At 34.7% G+C, this 14,344-nt stretch overlaps 1 protein-coding gene across 4 annotated transcripts in view; it reads right to left on the bottom strand.

Annotated features, from left to right (window-relative positions):
- Nucleotides 1-14,344, bottom strand: part of LOC136036500 (protein lap4-like) — a 52,932-nt gene that overhangs the window by 24,671 nt on the left and 13,917 nt on the right. For 2 of the 4 annotated variants that reach the window (XM_065718786.1, XM_065718785.1), the window contains exons 4-6: nt 7,533-7,667; nt 5,077-5,302; nt 2,765-2,861 (exon numbers count right to left, since the gene is read on the bottom strand). In XM_065718786.1, coding sequence (XP_065574858.1) covers nt 2,765-2,861; nt 5,077-5,302; nt 7,533-7,667 — 458 coding nt within the window. The remainder of the gene's footprint in view (nt 1-2,764; nt 2,862-5,076; nt 5,303-7,532; nt 7,668-14,344) is intronic. The other 2 variants (XM_065718788.1, XM_065718787.1) reach the window with 1 other exon arrangement.

Genomic DNA, 14,344 nt, shown 5'->3' with positions numbered 1-14,344 from the left:
ATAACATTGATGCTATGCTTGAACCCTAGAACAAAGCCTAGGAACCTTGTTGAGAAGAATTAATCCCGAGTGATTTCTTTCTTTTTTTGGTCTATTGTAAAATTTATCATCCGTACTGTCAAATTTCTGCACTAAAATTTCTTCTTGTCCTTCTTTAAATTTGGCACCCGCTGCCACCAAAAATTGTATAACTGCCTATGGCGTTGTTTTTGAATAAAAATTGAATCCCCAATTTTTTACTATTTTTTTAAGATTTTTCCTATTTTATATAGTTTACTATTTATATTATAGTATTTATATTGATATACTTTGTATAATATACTTTTTACATAATTGATTAATTAATATAATTAATTAATAACTAATATACTATTAATATATTAATATACTATTTATATAGCTGTGCAAGATTCCACTTAACCAATTCAAACACTCAGATCTCATTTTCACTGTCCTTGGTATTCTAATTAAGAGACACTGATTGATTTTACGCTAAAATTGACATAGCTGATCCTAGAAGCCTAGCTGGAAGTATATTAATATTCAGCATATTTTGATTATAAAAGGAATAATTAAAACATAATGATTTACTAAAAAAATGATAACAATAACTTACTTACTTAGACTTAGGTCCTCCCACGCCTGAGGGCGCATAAGGCAGCAACAGTGGTTCGCCACGATGACCTGTCCTGAGATATCGACCAAAGCTCCTCCATCGAAGACCTCGCCAGCTTCGCCTCCTTCTCTAACATCCCGCCAACGGTCATTTTGGGTCTCCCTGACTTGCGGAGGCCAGGGGGTATCCAACACCATATGTCATGAGGTAGCCTTCCATCACCCATTCGCACCATGTGCCCCCAATACATCCATCGTCGCTTTCTAATGACATCAATGATGGGGCTATGATTTCTCATGCTATAAATCTCATCATTTCTTATTCTCTCAGTCCAATGTATATTCAAAATATATCTTAGGCAGTTATTATCGAATGCCCATAGTCGTTTTCCTAGTTGCGCAGTGATACTCCAAGTTTCACAACCATATGTAAGGACGGAGAGGACATTGCTATTATAAAATCTGAGTTTTAGCTTCTGGGAATATTTACTATTTCTCCAAACATTTCTGAGACAATTGAAGGCAGAGCCAGCCAATGCTATTCGGCACAAAATTTCTCTTTCAGGATTGGCATCTTGCGTAAGAATGCTGCCTAGATATTTGAACTCTCTCACTACTTCAATTTCCTCATTGTTGACCAAAAGTCCCTCAGCTAAGTCAGGAATGACTGCATTTGACATTGATTTAGTCTTGTTAGCGTTTATGGAGAGTCCAACAGCATTTGCCACACGCTCAAGTTCATTTATATTGTGTTGTATATCTTCTGATTCGTGAGCGAAGAGTGCAATATCGTCCGCAAAAACACCATCATGGAGGGTTCTTAGTGGGTTTAATTGTAGACCCTCACTGAAGCTACATCCACGAGGCACACAATCTATGACTATGGCAAATAACAGTGGCGATAGAATGCAGCCCTGCCTTACACCCGACTGAACGGTAAACCAGTCCGTTAGGCCACCCTCGGTTTTTACTGCACACTTAATATCGAGGTAAAGCGCTTTAATTATATTTACAATTTTAATCGGGATCCCGTAATGTATTAAGATTTTCCACATGGTCTCGCGGTGTATCGAGTCGAAGGCCTTGAGAAAGTCAATAAATACTACGAGTAATTGAACCTGCCATTCGTTAGATTCTTCGAGCAGGATTCTCAGGCTAAATATTAGGTCACAACACGATCTGTTTTGGAGGAATCCATGTTGTTCATCTCTCAGAACTTTCTCCACTTTACTTTGAATTCTATTGAGAATAATTTGGCACAAAACCTTGCTGCATACTGATGATAAAGCGATGCCTCTCCAATTGTCACATTTAGTCTTTTGTCCTTTTTTGGACAAAAGACTAAATGTCTTATAAAAAATAACTTTATTTATAAAAAAATAACCTAATTTAACTATTGAATGTTTTAATTATAATTAGTTTTAATTAATCATACAGCATCAAGTCTTTTGGTACTAAATAAGGATAGTATTTGACTGAACTTAATTCCGTAACAATTCTTATGGGTAAAATCTTCACAGGGTCCTGACTTCTGTGAGTGCAATCACAGAGTACAATGTCAAAAAATATTGTAAAAACTTTATTATTCTTTTTATTGGCTTAAAAATTTTGGCTTAAAAAATTTTTGTTATTGTCTTAAAAAATTTTTGTTATTGGCTTAAAATACAAAAATGAAGCGGTTTCTGTTCTTGTTACTGGTTGAAGAAATGACATAACAAAAGCGGTAAAAAAGGTGTCGTTATTTGGGTTTCCTCTGTCACATACGCATAAGAGCCGTTGTAATTGGCTAGCTAAAATACGTAAAATAAAACGGAATTAAGGCACCTTTTTGACACAGTATAGGAGAGTATTTTTTTTTTCTTTTTGGTGCAATCTTCTAGTCAACGCTACAAAAAAAAGTTATAATGCTTTGCCTGAAAAAGTACCTAAATATTTGCTAGTTTTGGATGTTCCCCTTGAAAAAGAAAAGAATTCTTAAAGGCGGTTGAAGACCCCCCCCCCCCCAAAGAACAACTGAACAAGGGGAGGAATCCTATTGACATTTAATTTTTCTACAGAAATCAAGTAGATAATTATATAACTTTAATTTTATGGTAATTAAAAAATAAACATTACTCAAGCATAAAAAATTAATTATTCTTTTCTTTACCTTTTTCCAAAGTCTGATTCATCTCCTTCATCATCAACAGCAGCTAGTCGCGTTATGTTCTTCAATTGTTCTTCGCTCATTGACGCCACTTTCTTTTCTGAAAACACAATTAGAAAATGAGAAGACAAGCAAACAGAAGTTAGTAGAGATTAATTTTGAAAACAAGATAGAAAAAAAAAAAAAAACATAAAGTTCACATAAAGCCAAGACTTCCCTACTCCTCTGAGGGGGTGCAAAAAAGGATTTTGGGGCATATATTTAGCAAGGATTTTCATACTGTTACACAATATATTACACACATAGGGTAATACTGAAGCAAATAACCATGCAGTGTATTCTAAAGGGGGGGGGGTCATCCATGACAAAAGGTCAAAAAGAGTGTGAAAGGTCATGGTCATGGTCAAAAGGTAATGGACAAATGTTAGAAGTCACCATCTAAAATGGCAATTCTAGTATTAAAGCAAAGCAAACTAATGGAAACAGCCTAAACATAAATATATTCTTTTTATTTTTTCGGAGGGAGGGGGGGGGGTAGATCTCAAACAACAGACCAAACAACACATAAACATAAACAATTAACAGACAAAAAATAAAAGAAAAATAAATCTACTTCAAATACTAATATAATATAAACGTAATAAAAATCTACAACAGACATGTTGCCCACACATCACTTCAGTACCAACAATTTTCACCCATCACTCCCTAACGTAGAGAAATACGACCTTTCCTTTTTTTGATTATGCGCACATACTCAGAAAAACTTTTTTTGTAGCAAAAAATCAAATTAAAAAACACCAGGCAGCTTAAATTTGAAATTAAAACTTCCAGTACAGGGGTTCGAGTCCTGGTGTCATTGATATTTGGTTTGGGAGAGGGACCAGTGAGGTGTCTCAGTCAGAGTTGATCCAGCTCTAAAGTGAGCATCTGGAGAAATCGGCGGAAGCAGGGAACACATAGGAAATAGGAAATATGCGCGGATTTGCCCTTGTAGGGGATTTCAATTTGGAGATCTCACCAATTCTTGTTGACAATAGTAGAAAACTGTCTCTAAGTCCAGCAGTTTCAGTTCGGCACGTATAGTAGGAGACGCAAGCCAGAAATAAATCCAATGTCTAAACAAACCTCAAATCAAAGGCACTTTGTAAAACTACCTGTACTAATGTAAAATGATAAAAATAAAATAAAAAATAAAATAAAAATAAAATATAAATGATAAAAAATAAAATAAAATAAGATAAAAATAAAAATAAAATAAGAGTGTTGTTGTTTTTGTAATTATTTTAGAAGAAAGTTTTGATATTGTTTGGATATTGAAGTAAAGAACTAACTATAACCTATGGTTATTAAAATAACAAATAAATCAACATGTGCTTGATCACTATAGTAAAAGAAAAATTTATAGCCCTGGTAACTAAAATATTAAAATATATACATTTTTCAACAAAAACTAAATCATCCGTATTGCAGAAGTAGCTAGCAACCTAGTAAGAGACAATCACGTCCCTTGCTAGGAAATACAATAGCCCGTAACTCCTAATACTAAAGTCAAATCATAAACAGAAGTACCCTATTGGAGATGCCTTGTCCAATACCCCATTATAGGAAAATAGCTGTCCTTGGCTTGATTAACAAAGAAAATTCATTGGCTTGAAAAACAAGAAAAGTGGCTCCTAGCACATTCTGCATCGACATTATTCTTATTATCATTACTCTTATAATAACAAGAATTCTTATTATTACTCTATGGTAAGGCATTTTTCTTATGGCTGTTTTACTAGTAAGGAGAAAGTGAGACGTTAAATTTGTCATTTCTGAACATTCAAAACTAAAATGATTGGTTGTCAAGAATGTGAGACAAGTAATACAAAAATAATAACAAAAAAAAAAAATAAAATTATAAGATTCTTTTTTGGAGGTTCATTTTGTTTTATCATTGTTTCTTCTACACACACATCAGGATCAAAAGCGACATATAGAGAATTGTCATCAAGGGCGCCAATTTATGAGGGAAATTGCCCTTATAGTGTGATAAATACTATTTTTTGGCATTTCCATTAAAAAAAGACTATCATACACCCCTGGATTTTTATAAATGCTTCTTTTTTTTATCTTTGTGCGCCATCTAAAACTAAATTTAACTGAAAGAAACAACGAAATAGTCCATTTAAAACTATATCTATCAATCCTATAGGCCTACAACAAACTTACAGCGTCCCAAAACCTCATTCAATGCCAAGAAGTTCTTTAACGTACCATATTTACACTTTGCTAAATTGTAAGAACTAAAGACCTCAAGAACTGATTCTCACCTTCTTCTTGCCGAAGCTTCTCAACTTCATCAGCACTTAAAAACGTAAATCTTTTGTCCTGTCTTGGCTGCACAGGTGACTTCACTGACTCAATTTCCTTCTCGAAAAATCGTTTCTTTGCACTAAATGTCATTTTACACGTATCAGCCGGTGACTCTTCAACAACCTGCTTAGCTGGAGTCGCTAGGGTTGACTCAACGGTAGCCCCAATCTCCGTTGGACCTCTCTGATATATTCATAATAAGTTAAACATGAGACATAAATTATAAAAAGAAAGCTTGATTAAATAATTTCTTAGACCACACTGCTTTTCCATTTACGGAAAATTAAAAAAAAAAAAAAAAAAAAAAAAAAAGTTTAAAACGGGTTTGAAATTAAAACCCGTTTTTTTTGCTCAATTTTCCGTAGAAAGCTTGATTAAAAAATATCACAGTGATCTTCCAATAATTAAGATTTAAATATAATCATTGTAATGCTACTAAAGACAGCTATGTAATAAGAACAATAAAAATAAAGTTCTGGTCCCAACAAATAAGGTATTAACATAATCCTTGAAGGGTTAATGATAACAAAATAATAAAAAAAGGATCAAGATTCTTCAGAGACATCTATGGTGCAAACGGCCCCGAATCGATACTTCAGTTGCTGAGTCTTTTTTAGAGGGACAGGTAGCAGACCTGTCACACAACATTGCGGGTAGCGGGAATCAAGCCCCAGACCTCCTATTACCTAGCAGAGTATCAATCCCCTGTGATGCCATGGGATCGTGTTCATGATAATGGGTTATAATATGTTACACAATTGTAAAAATTTATCACATACCATGTATTATTTTAATTTTGAGGCCTAGGTTATTATGCACATAATTTCATGAAGTTTATGTTCCCTGTGAAAACTGCAGTTTTACGACAAGCCGTAATTTTTCGCAGAAAAAAAAATATCAAAACCAATTTCAAAAATGCAATTCTGTAGCAGGATTAGGCTTAACACTTAATTCGTCGGACAGAAAAAAACAAACTTTAACTTGTTCAATTCTAAATTAAATGGATTTGAAGTAGTTTCCTAAAAAAAACTTAACATAAAAATCTGCTAAAATTTTCCACTGCCTAATTTTGTAGACTTGTTACGATAAGCGATAGTTTAAATTACTTTAGCGCGACAAAACACTAAACGTAAAAAAAAGAACATAGGAAACCTTCAATTCTTCAAAATTCATAAAGTAACTATAGAACCTTATGGAATCATGGGCGTCCCTAACTGAATGGTTAGCATCCTTTGTCTGTGAAGGCAAGGGTTCGAGTCCTGGTGTCGCCAGTGATTTGGTTTGGAATGAAGCTCAGTGGCATGACTCTGTAAGCTCAGACAGAGTCGACCCAGCTTTAAAAGTTTACCTCTAGAAATCTTGGGAAGGTAAACGGAAAGGGCGTGCGAAAGCAAAGGATGGCTGACCCCCCATTGTACTTCCTGGACTAGGGGCCATGAAACGGACACCAGCCCGGCCGGTAGAGATTGTAGAATCCAATGCCGTGTCATTTACCTTTACCTTAGCGAATCAAAAGGATTATTTTAAGGCAGAGTTACATCTTATTATCCAATTTTTTTCATCACTTGCATGATTTTAAACGAAGTAGATCTTGACGCTATTCCCTAATAAAACTGAACTTAAAATTTTCTTTCTAATTTACCATGGCTGAATCTTGCCGAAGTGTTACTGAGCCTGATTACAAATTGATTTGCTTTACAAAATATTAAGTTTATGGAATCTCAATTTGAATGGTTCTCTGATTTGACTATTTTAATAGGAGGTCGAGAAAGCGATTGTTTTAATGCGGGCGGTAATCTTTATAGATTGTTAATTAGCTTACTACTGCTTTTTTACTTCCAAACTTTCGCTTTTTATTATAATGTGACTTTTAACCTAACTTGCATTCCTACTATAGTAAAAACGAAAAACAAATAAAATAACTAAAAATTAATCAGTTTAGCATATGGCCTGGTGTACCACAAGAAGGAAGGTCACTATAAAATCCGTCAGAACATTCTCTCTTTCCTTTTTTTTTGAGAAGTCCCAATACAAGACAAGTCCAGATCCAGTAGAATATTCATCAAGTAACCTTAACACTCACTTAAATCCCTAATCCCTTAAATGTGAGCTTTTCATTCCTATGCTTTTAAAACTATGCGTGGGGGGGGTGTGTTGGTCCACCAGCACTGCCAGCGAATCTTGACTGGCTTTAAAGCGCTAGTTCCCAGCTTGGTACACGTAGGGTAAATATTAGTTACGCAGAAAAGCCAAAAGTTGTTCACCCTCCTTCACCTCCTTTTCATCTCAGAGCGTTACTTTTTCCACCACGTGAGGCGAACTTCCTGCTACACATGACGCATGCCATATGATACACATACATTTCAAAAGGGAGAAGCCCCTTGCAGAAAAAAAGAGTTAACTAAGCCCTTACCTGTTCCCCAAAATCTTCGTCATCGGTTATTGCCTGCGAATCATAGCTAGGAATAGGAGAAGTAGATGAACAGAGTTCCCCCGCAAAGCCGTCCATATTAGCATCATTTAATTGACGTGTATTTTCGTGCAAAGGCTGGAAAGAGCAGACAGAACAAACGTGAAAAAAGCATGCACAAACACAGAAGCAAAACCGGCAAAAAGAATAAAAATCACACACAAAAAGCAAAAGAAGAGGAAAGAACCATTTCCAAAAAAAATGTTATAATCGCTAAAGCCGGATATAATGGTAAAAGGGGCTTAGAATAAGATGGTATAGCCTATGCACAGTCACCTAGGGGCCCTTCTTTCATTCTGTTAAATTAAGCCGATCTACAAGAATGAACTTACCTAGCAAAAAAGTCTTTAATTTCTCCGTTAATGTTAATTTATAAATTAAATATTATTGATCATTGTAGTAATTCAGAACTTGGGGTTATTCACATGTTACTTCACTAATTACATGCGATTGTCTTTCTCTTGCGTAATGAACTATTCGTATTTGGTAACTATCACTTCTATTACTCAGGATCAAGCAACTCTAATACGACTAGACTCGACAAGAGAGTGACAGAAAATAAATTGCAAGTTTAGCGTAACTAGTAATACACATTTAATATGCTTTCAAGTATAATTAAAGAAAAAAAATTATAAACCAACAGGAAGTAATATTATATGATTCAGATTTGAAGCAAGCACGTACAAACATCTCTTTCGAGAGGGGGGTTTCAGGAGGGGGTTATCAGAATTTCCAGGTTTTCCAGTGAACTTAAACTCATATCTTATACAGATATTAGTGGAACTAATAATTAAGGGGATAAGGCATCTGACTTCAAGGAATCTCCCGTCTATACCTGGAAACTCTGATAACCCTCTATTATACCCCCCCCCAAAAAATAAAAAATAAAAACTAAGTCCAGTTAGCATACGTAATTTTCTTAAAACTAAAGACAAGAGAAATCTCCAGTAGCAAGGACGATAAAAGCTTCTATTAGACCTAGGGCCGTATTCAGGATTTATATTTGGAGGGGAGGGGGGTTAATTTTTTTTTTCACAAAATATTTTTTTATACATAATTTTGCTATGTTTTTACGAGCCAAGCAAATATTGCTTGGAGGGGGGGGGGGGTCAAACCCCTTACCCCCCTGGATACGGCCTTGATTATATCGTACTTCGAAAAAAATGCCCAGTATCAGTCACTCTGGAGGAGGGGAGCTGTCCCCACCCCTGAGCACCTTTCGCTATGGTCATGCATACAATCAGTCAGTCATAATCCAGACCAAATGAAAAATGCATAATACACAACAATAACAGGATTTTGAGCAACAGCAGTGTTAAGAGTCGAGGCTGTATGACAACTGATAGTTCAAATTCAATAGGATTTAAATTTAAAAAGTGACACATAACAGAACACTTTGACACAATACCTTGTGCATTTGTGCACATTGAGTCCCTTAATGATAATGGACTCTCACTACATCTACAATATCTAAGTGCCCTCTATTTTTCAGCCTCCACTTTAAGCCACCATTTAATGTAAATTAATTTAACACAAAATCTCCTCTACTCTCACCCCTTGAAGTTTTAGTTTCAAAACAATAAACAGAAAAGACCATCCTTATGTTTTAGTTTTTGCTTAACATTCTTTTTTAAAGAACCGCATTCTTGTCGAAGTGTCAATGTCCTAGCATACGGAGATCTAGGGGAACTTTAAATAGCACACACTATTTGAAACTTTACGATTACGCTGACGTCACCAATCGATACAACACGAACCTCTTTCGAAATCTATACAGGAGGAAAGTTTGTATACAGAAGTAATTTTGAGTTTGGACGGTTAAGCAGATACATGCAAAGACTGATAACATCAAAAATAAACACAATAATATAAAACAGTATCGTAAGCCAGGCCAAGTAGTAATTAACAAGTAGAGGGCATTGTTGCCAAATATGGTGCATTTGAATGCTTCTTATGGAACTTACGCACTGAATTCTCCAAATTGGCGGTTTTTTTTTTAAAGCGAATTTGTCTGATGAAATGCACATTTTCATTTGAAAATTAGTGCTTTTGGCGCATTTCCGATATTATGGCTTTACTGTATTCTACTTATAACTGGCAACACTGGAGGATGATTTATATTACAGTTAGCTAAATCACAGCAAATATCATTCAAGATTACAAGTTTACTATGTTAGGGTACCAGGATTGAATGCATTGTTTTAGTTTCTATAAAATCAACAAAAATCTACCAGTTGCATTTATTGTGCGAAATATAATTAGCATAGACAAGAAATATATTTCAAGCGAAACCACCATAGGTACTTATACTCCTCAATCCCGATTTGTTAGTAGCTTCAATCTTTACTAACTCAGAGCTTGTAATTCAAACAGATTTCCACAAACATTTTTAGACAATTCCTCTCGAAAACATGTAGCATATCTTCTTCAGGCGCCTGGACGCTTCTTCAAGCGCCTAAAGTCGAGAGGAGCGGGGTCAGGGCTGTGCGTCAGGCATTGTCAAGAATGACAGCAACGCCTTTTGAGAACATTCTTCATTACTTACTCTATACTGGGGGGTACATTTTCTTAGATGCATCGCAATCACGTCTTAATCCATTGTTGAACCACATGGCGAAAGTCAATCAGCAAATTGCCGTTTCTGTCCCTGTGCACATGAAATTCCGACATACAAAGTTATGTTTGGGGTTTAACTTTTGCGGGGGGGGGGGGGGGGGAAAGCGCGCCACCATTCTATCGATTGCTGTTTGGTTTCCATCGATCGGTTTTAGAGGCATTATAAGCTATTCCATCAATCGGTTTCCATTCGATTCCATTCCATCGATCTGTTTCAGAGGCATTATAAGCAACCAAAGTTTCATCACCTTTTTTTTTAAACTTCACAAATATATCAATAAATGGCAATTACTTAAATATTTCTCACATTCAGAAAAATAATCACCGATAAGTGGCGAGACATTTTATCGGCTGAACCATCGCAACCTGGTAAGGAACAACCACGACCCATAGTAACCAAAAATTAAAAAACACGTAAAAGAAAATTACCTTTCTCGCTAATTCAGGAATTAAAACTAATATGTAAATTAATCTAAATAGTAAAATGATAGTTTGAAAAAAAATTTAATAGAAATTCGAAAAATAGCCTGAGACCCCAAATCCTGGCATCTGATCGATACAAATAGTATACCACTAGATTGCCATGACCGGAAACCCTACTCAGAAAATTACAATTAAGTGCTACAACGCCCTATAACAACTAACGGTGAACCCGAATTGGCGTCATTTCATTCTGCCTGACACTGAGTAACTACAACTTATGGGTAGAACTATAGTCGCAGCGCAACGACAGAGAATAACAAAAAAGGATCTTACTTTCCAAACATACCTCATAAAAATCAACACTTATAATATATAATCCACTAAATAAAAGCAAAAAAAAAAAAAAAACTGAAAAGATTATGCGAAAGAAACGATAAATAAAACGGAAAAACGACCATGCATCATGAAAATGTGTTGCATGAAGCCGCTATTTCGGGTTAGCACACCTTTGAAACTTTTAAAAAGATTTATTTAATGTCTTTTTTATTATTTCATATTTTATCAACAATTCAAATTTACAAGTTATTTGTTTGGTAGCATGCACACAAAAATACAATAAATTACATTTTTAATTCACCACATACACTCTATTCCACTCTATACTATACTAAAATACACTACACTCTACTTCAAATCTAAAAGAAAACGAAAAAAGGATAATCTTTATTACACTGTATAACAAAGGAACAGAAACAGACGAAAGACAAAATTTAAAATATATGTTAAAACTAATATAAAAAATAGGAAGAGATCTTCCGCCAGATGAGGTTGACAGAGCTGTTTGATTCTGAATATTCAAAACATCCATCGCGAAAAGTATAGGCAAGTGATTCCAATAGAGAAAAGCCATTTTTCTCCTCCAATACTTGGTCCCATGTCAAAGGAATCTTTATCAAATCTAATGAATAGCTTACAGTGCGGTGACACCCTAAAAGTAATATAAAGAAGTCTTCAAGAATAAGAATAAACAAATATACAACAGACAAATATCAGCTATTGATATTTGGCCAAAGAGTATGGATAACTTATAAGAGTGAGAACTCACGCTATAGTTGACAAAAAAAAAAAAAAAAAAAAAAAAAAAAAAAAAAAAAAAAAAAAAAAAAAAAAAAAAAAAAAAAAAAAAAAAAAAACGCCATCTAGCGTTTGGCGACACTTGGCATCTTTTCAGTGTAATGAAAAGAATAGATAATTTGATTAGTGTAATGAGTAAAATTAGGGTCGTAATAAGTGTCTAGTCCCAGCGACATAAAAACTATTACAAAGCTTGAAAAAATGCCAAGAGTTGTCAAACGCTAGACGGGGTTGATAGTTATTGGTCGACTAGTTTCCACTTTAATAAGTTGTCCATGCTCTTAGATTTGGGCTTTAAATGCGGTTCACAACCAATGATCTTAGTGAGCATCTGTGCCATGCCTTTTTCAGGTCTGTTTGAAATCAAATGTTCCTGGTTGCTGAAGCAAGTGGGCGGGGTCCGGGGGTTATACAAATCAGGTAATTGAAAAATACAAGAAATTACCAGGAAAAACCTTAAAATCTTGAGATTTCAAGGAGGAGATGGGCCCCCTGCATTACATACTCAAGTTATAATTGTAAAAAATAATATACAGAATTATGACTCCACCAATAAAGCTGAAAAACTGAAAATATAGCCAGCCAGCCAGATATATTTTGGATTCAAACAAGCCTGAATATGATGTGCCATAGTTCTGGCAGTAAAATGATCAAATGATGACTTGTGAGCCACATTTTGAAGCCTCGATAATAAATACTAAGCCAGAATAAAGTGATTTTATCCCAAGTCGGTAGGAAAAAAAATATTTTACTGTTCCACATTTTTGTAAAAGTTGGGCATGTAAAATTTTAACATATATTCTAATGATAGCTTGGTGAAAAGTAGTTGGAAACGACAGATACTACTTCTACTATTAACAATTCCCCGTAGCATTAAACCACCTGAGGCCAACACAGCTGCCTACGATCCTCCTCCACCCCAATCTGCTCAAATCTCTGAACTTCACTCCCACCCATCAAGTCCCGACTTCCTTGAAATCCTTGTTTATGGCCCTTTCCCGTCTTTTAAGGACAACCTGCTTCACATTTGCGTTTCATAAACTTTGGCCAACGGATGACAGAAAACGTCATCCTTAAAACATGGTCTAACCATCTTACCCTTTCTTTTCTTAAAGCCTTAGAAAGCAGGCTTGAACCATATTTTTCGTACAACCTACGGTGTAAATGTATGGCAATTCCACTACATAGGGAGATATGTTAAGAAAACAATTCTTACTTCATAATATGTAAAATAATCCTAGTTGACATATTTTGCAGTGGGAGAGCCTTTATCATCACTTCTTCAACCGTTGTACAATTTTTTTTTTTACAAAATTGTGAAAAATAAACACAGATCTTTTATCCTTTTTCAAATAGTCTGTATGTGAAAGTTAGACACCACCACCACCATCTACCAAAAAGATATTAATAGGCAAATATCGATAAATTAGGTTAAGTTAGATAAGATTAGCTTGATGACTGTTGGGTGTTAGTTTTATAAACGATTTTCAAGACTTGAAGAACAGACATAAATATTGAAAAATGTGATCATAAATTGGAAATACAGTGAAAGAAGTGAAGATAAAGGTTCTCCCACTAGAAAATATGTCAACTAAGATTATTTTGCATATTATGAAGTAAGAATTGTTTCCTTAAAATATCTCATTATGGAGTAGAAAGGTCATACATTTGCAGCCAGCTTACTATTTGAGTTCAGTCAAAAAAAAAAAAAAAAAAAAAAAAAAAAAAAAAAAAAAAAAAAAAAAAAAAAAAAAAAAAAAAATCATCGGTCAAAAAACGTCTTCACTAGTGCTTAAATCAAGTGGTTTCAATAATTTAAAACAGAACTTTGCCAGTTGGAGATATTTATTGTCTAAAAGTCCTAATCAAAAGAAAAATAAATGTTCTATCAGATGGCATAAGATTTAACTTACGAAAAAAAATTCCACTACTACCGTTTAAAATAAAAAAGAAAGAAAATAACAGTACAAACAAAATAGGTAGGGTAGCTCACCATGCAAGGGGTAGGTTAAACATGCAATCCATGCTCCATATTCTTCATGTGCAATTTCCACATACATTTCATCCAAATCCATAAAACCACCACAAGTTGCTTAAGTTCTGCAGCTTGGATTATTCCACAATACACTACACCGATAAACGACGCTACGTTGCAACACAAAAAAACACTTGATTTCTTATAAAACGTGAAATATTTACACAAACTGTGTCGGTATGTTAGCGTTCGTTTGCCAACGTTCGGCTTTCTTTTGCCAACGTTCGGCGTTCTGCTACATTGCATGAGCGCTTTTCACGCTATCTAAGCATCTTTCATTGCGTGAGCGTCTATTATAATGAGCTTGTTCAGGCATTATTTGCCCCTCTTTTGCACCTTTCTTTGCCAATATGGCAAAAGATGTATTAGCCAAATAATCCCTGCTAAGCTGGTTTTTAATATATTCTTGCTTGTTATTAGGTATTTTTCTTTGTTTCTTATTTTGTGTAATTTCTTATGATTGAATTTTTTTTTTACTGAGTGGAAACTCTGAGAATACTTGAACGAAGTACAATCATAGAACAAAGTTTTGCCCCCTCCTTCATCA

This window comes from Artemia franciscana, chromosome 15 (assembly GCF_032884065.1).
Source record: "Artemia franciscana chromosome 15, ASM3288406v1, whole genome shotgun sequence".
In the NCBI taxonomy this organism is placed as follows: Eukaryota; Metazoa; Arthropoda; class Branchiopoda; order Anostraca; family Artemiidae; genus Artemia; species Artemia franciscana.
This window is presented reverse-complemented; position numbering and strand designations above follow the sequence as displayed.